The 5,120-nt window shown below is 44.4% G+C and overlaps 1 protein-coding gene across 1 annotated transcript; it reads left to right on the forward strand.

Annotated features, from left to right (window-relative positions):
- Positions 1 to 270: 270 nt before the first annotated feature.
- On the forward strand, positions 271 to 4,607 carry LOC118360642 (ATP synthase F(0) complex subunit B1, mitochondrial). The gene is made up of 7 exons (XM_035739900.2): positions 271 to 430; positions 1,544 to 1,580; positions 1,856 to 1,998; positions 2,516 to 2,679; positions 3,008 to 3,133; positions 3,725 to 3,904; positions 4,355 to 4,607. The coding sequence occupies exons 1-7, from the start codon at positions 403 to 405 to the stop codon at positions 4,430 to 4,432; spliced, it is 756 nt and encodes a 251-aa protein (XP_035595793.2). The 5' UTR covers positions 271 to 402; the 3' UTR covers positions 4,433 to 4,607.
- The last annotated feature ends 513 nt before the right edge of the window (positions 4,608 to 5,120 follow it).

The following is a 5,120-nucleotide window of genomic DNA, read 5'->3' on the forward strand; positions in this document are numbered from 1 at the left end:
AAAAGCAAATACTTTTAGACTTTAACTCAAGTAGTATTTCACTGGGTGACTTTCACTTTTACTTGACTCATTGTCTATTAAGGTATCTTTACTTTTATTCAAGTATGATAATTGGGTACCTTTCCCATTATTGACTGCAATTATATTTAGGATCTTTACTAATATCCCGTGCAGCAAAAGGTCAAATATATGTTTGTTGTGTGCCACCTAGTGAATAAAACATTGAACCTGACAATTTGATTTGACCCGGACACACAAATCCCGTTTACGAAGGCATAGAGTCTCGCGACGTTTGACGAGGATTTCTCGTTCGTCGGCCATTCTTGTGGCTCTTTGCAGTAGAAGGGCACGAAGAGAGCAGTGCCCAGTAAACCAAGGACTTGGCACTTTTCTCGTTCAACCATGCTGTCTCGGGTCGTTTTCGTTTCAGGTATGCAATGCCAGCCTTTTATACGTAAGATTGAGTTGAAATAGCAGTAGTAATGCCGCGAAGTGTGGCTGACTTGAATGTGAATCTGAAGGGTAAAGTCAGGGGAAGAAGGCCGCAGTCACATTGAATGAACAACATGCAAACCTAGCAAAGCTAACGACAGCTAGTAAATGTGACTTGCAAAATGTTATTAATTTGTCCAATTTGGGTAGGTATTGCACAGGGTTCGAAATAGTTAGCTAAATGTCAAGGTAAGTAATTGTTTTTGCGATATTAGTTAAATAACTAAAGTTAGCCACAAACGAACTGTCGTAAACCAGACGAGCCTCTGATCTCTGCCCTTGGCTAGCCAGGACATCTGACCCGCTTGTTTACAACTGCACTAGGGTCAGACCACATTTCTGTTTATTAAGACACTGGAGCCGAAGCGACATATGGCTCAGAAAACATACTTTAATCCGGGGAGGAGAAATGCGTTGCACTCTGAATCGCCCCATTATCCCAACTGTTACACTGAGAAGGTTGAACGACAGGTAGTTTAATTAAAATGACGTTTTTGACCTCATTCTAGCTAGCAGTAGCCATTATGGAATGAACAACAAAGGAACTGATTGGCTGACACTTCCAAATTGGCTGCTGATTAGGATCTGTGCTTATCTATTCAATATTTATATACATTTTTAATCAGATAGCATGCATTTTCAAAAAATACCAAATAATGTACGTTTTTGAAAAAGTCAGTTTACGTAAAGTACATCGTCGATTTTTTTCTTGTCTCCCTAGCAACTAGAGACTATTGAATTCTGGAAGCTTGCAAACAAGCTGTCATGGTAACGCTTGCGGATGTCATGGCAATTGCTCTTTACGGCCGACTAACGTTGGCTAGCTAAAGCTTGTCAGTGTGTACAGTTCACACGCACATTCTCTTTGTTTGATTGCATAAGTAAATGTCCATATTAATCTCTACCATTATGTTCAAAATTGAGCAACAGGTCACTCTTTCAAGCAGCCACAGTCTCCACATGTTTACTTTCATTGACTCTTTCGTGACGTTCAAAACATTTGTACATTTGTCTTTTCAATTCTATTGACTGTTCTTTTATCCTCTTCCAGCCAATGCTGTAAAAAGCAGTGGTCCCCTCGGAGCTGGGTATGCACCTCTTTATTATGACTTCTAACCTTTAACTGAAGCTAGATCATCTGCTTGTTTTACATGCAGGAAATCAATAAATGCCAATTCACAACACTAGATGTCATTTATGGTCCAGTAGTTTTATTATGATTTTGCAAACATTGGTATTTGATAAATATACATGTAAATGGAAATAAGGGTGACAAAATGATAATGGTCACTCTACGTTGAAGATCTACATGCCCGTCTTCTCTGTAGTTCCTATAATAAGTTGTCTGTCTGTGTCCTCCCAGGCTGGTCCAGCTGGCCCATCTCCACACATCCCCCAACAGCCAGGCCCCAGTCCCCGCTCTGCCAGAGAAGGGAGGCAAGACGCGCCACGGTATCATCCCTGAGGAGCTCTTCCAGATCCTGTACCCAAAGACTGGAGTTACAGGTCAGCAGGACTTCCCCAAACCTGGAGCAATGTTCAGATAGAAATATGACATGTAGAACAAACTTGCCTCATGTAGAATAATAACTATTTTATTCATTCCATTCTGTCGACATGATCAACGATTTTTGCCTGAATGTGGCCATAAACGTTCACTCCCCTCACCTTTCCTCTTCCTCTTCTTTCCCTTCTCTTCTCCCCTCATCTCCTCCCCTCATCTCCTCTTCTCCTCCCCTCATCTCCTCTTCTCCTCCCCTCATCTCCTCTTCTCCTCCCCTCATCTCCTCTTCTCCTCCCCTCATCTCCTCTTCTCTTCCCCTCATCTCCTCTTCTCCTCCCCTCATCTCCTCCCCTCTTCTCCTCCTTTCCTCTTTCCCTCATCTCTCTTTCTCCTCTTCTCTCTTTCTCCTCTTCTTCTCCTCTTCTCTACTCCTTTCCTTCTCACCTCCTCTTTTCCTCCTACCCTCATCTCCTCTTCCTCCCATCTACTCTTCCCTCACTCCTGTCCTGTTATCTCCAGGGCCCTACGTGCTGGGTGCTGGGCTGCTCACATACATCCTTTCCAAGGAGATCTACATCATCAACCACGAGACCTTTGCTGCTGCCTGCATGGGTACGGTCATCATCTATGGTGTCAGGAAGTTCGGCCCCGACGTCGCGGCTTTCGCTGACAAACTGAACGAGGTGGGGAATTTATTCTCCTGAGTATGTTTGGCTTATTTCATCATCACTTGCAGAAATTCTTATCATACATGTTGTGCTCTGGACTGCTTAAAAGATACACTGTGTCAACACACAGCCACGTTTCCACTGAATTTACAATTGAGGCTTTTTGCCCCTACCCTTAATGCCAGCCAGTCCTGAGACATTTTCATATGTTTGAGGAAATGGATCCGTACTGCAAACTGTCCATCACATGCTGTGTCCCTCCCGAGGCGCTTAGTCTCATAGCTGACCTGTGACCCTGACCTTCTGACATCGGCTGTGTGGGTTGTATTTTTTTTTTTTGCAGGAGAAAGTTCAGAAGGCTCAGGAAGTGAAGGACCTGGCCATGACCAGCTTGGCTCAGGCCATCCAGGATGAGAAGAAGGAGCAGTGGAGGGCAGAGGGACGACAGATGCTCTTCGACGCTAAGAGGGTGAGTGTGACCGAGGGGAGGCTAGAACGTGGGTCTCTTGTATGCATTCAAGACCGTGTTTGAATCTTGGGCAAAACCCAGGCTCGACCATACACACCCAAATTAGGTGAAATCAAGCCAATTAAAAAGCATTTTGATAAGAGACCTATTGAATATGGTCTTTAGTCTGCGTGACCACTCCTGGGACTGGTTTTCTGGACACAAGTTTAATTGAGGGTAGACCTGGATTAAAAGTCATTCTCAATGGTGATTATCTGTTTTAAAAGAGTCTTTTAGTCCAGGACTTTCTCTGGGTCTGAGAAACCTGACTCTAATAACCGGGGATGATTTTGACATGGTGTTCTAATGTTTTCAACTGTCCTCTTCTCCCGTCTTCCACTGTCCTCTTCTCCCGTCTTCCACTGTCCTCTTCTCCCGTCTTCCACTGTCCTCTTCTCCCGTCTTCCACTGTCCTCTTCTCCCGTCTTCCACTGTCCTCTTCTCCCGTCTTCCACTGTCCTCTTCTCCCGTCTTCCACTGTCCTCTTCTCCCGTCTTCCACTGTCCTCTTCTCCCGTCTTCCACTGTCCTCTTCGCCCGTCTTCCACCTCAGAACAACGTGGCCATGCTACTGGAGACCAACCGCAGGGAGAGGGTCCACATGGTGACCAACGATGTGAAGAAGAGGCTGGACTACCAGATCGCCCTGCAGACCCTTCACCGCCGCATGGAGCAGGAACACATGGTGAACTGGGTGGAGAAGAACGTAGTCACCAGCATCACCCCCCAGCAGGTGGGTTAAGGATGGGAGATGGATGGGGAACATTACATAGTGTGTGTGTGTGTGTGTGTGTGTGTGTGTGTGTGTGTAGTGGAGATTTTATACACAGTATGTCTGAGGTTCTGTTCTGGTTCTGTTCCACCTAGACACGCGTACGTATGTGTTGTGTCTCGGTGGAACAGAACCAGAACCTCGGAGACATACTGTGTATAAACTCTCCACTAGTGGTAGTCACTGTGCCCTGCCATGTTTCTAGTAGGTAGACGGCTTGTTCTCAATATGAACTTGGTAAATGTCGACCGGCGTCTGTTGTATTGACGGGCAATAGAATTACAGCTAAACCCTCTGAAATTTGGTTTATTTAGTATTTTTATTTTATTTTATTCTTGATTTAATTTGACCCTTGACCTTGCTCATGCCTTTCTGTCTGACTAACCCTGTTTTGTTTGTTCTGTGTTTCAGGAGAAAGCAAGTATTGCCAAGTGCATCACAGACCTGAAGGTTTTGGCTAAAGTCCAGCAGGCCAAGACCACTGCATAACTCTCCACTGTACTGTCTCTAGACCGTCGCCACTCAACCCCCAACTCGTCGATGGCCACTTTTCATTACAAATCAACTATTTCCTCTTTAACGATATGGTCTGTCTCTTTCCATGTAATGAGTGTATATATACATCGACTGATCATAAAAATAAAAGGTTAATTTTATTAACTAACCTTCTAGTTTGTCGTTATTAACCCGACTGAAAATGCTGTTGATAATATTTGTTGGTTCAAAGCGACAATCTGGGATTTGTTTCTTAGCAAAATGGCAGCAAGTTGTTATACCAGACACAGTTTGGACAGATTCTTATGCTGTACTGTAGGTGATATGCAATTTTTCCTAAACCGTTTTACAAGAGGTCTTATGTTTTACCTGTGTCTTGTTGTACGCTTATCTCACCACCTATAATCTCTTATCAACAGAACGGCAAGGCATTCCCAAACCTTTGGACTCATAACGTACAAAACTAGCTTTCCATCAAGCCTTTAATGACCCTTATAAAAACTAGGGCCTGTGATCCCATATGACGCCCTATGTAATGGGCCCCGGTCATAAGTAGTGTACTATAAAGTATGCCGTTTGGGACGCACATTATCTGTGGGCCTGGCCGTTCTCCGTCACTGCTGGGACCTGGTCAGGAGTGTGTAATGTTAACGATGGGAATGTGTTGGGACAGATATGACTA

This window comes from Oncorhynchus keta, chromosome 28 (genome assembly GCF_023373465.1).
Source record: "Oncorhynchus keta strain PuntledgeMale-10-30-2019 chromosome 28, Oket_V2, whole genome shotgun sequence".
Taxonomy (NCBI): domain Eukaryota; kingdom Metazoa; phylum Chordata; class Actinopteri; order Salmoniformes; family Salmonidae; genus Oncorhynchus; species Oncorhynchus keta.

Bases quoted from the DNA above. Each gene is read 5' to 3' on its own strand.
- LOC118360642 (XM_035739900.2), top strand. From the start codon at position 403: ATGCTGTCTCGGGTCGTTTTCGTTTCAG. The intron at 1,581-1,855 runs GTATGCACCTCT...GTGTCCTCCCAG, and splicing joins AGTGGTCCCCTCGGAGCTGG to GCTGGTCCAGCTGGCCCATC. The intron at 3,905-4,354 runs GTGGGTTAAGGA...TCTGTGTTTCAG, and splicing joins CCAGCATCACCCCCCAGCAG to GAGAAAGCAAGTATTGCCAA.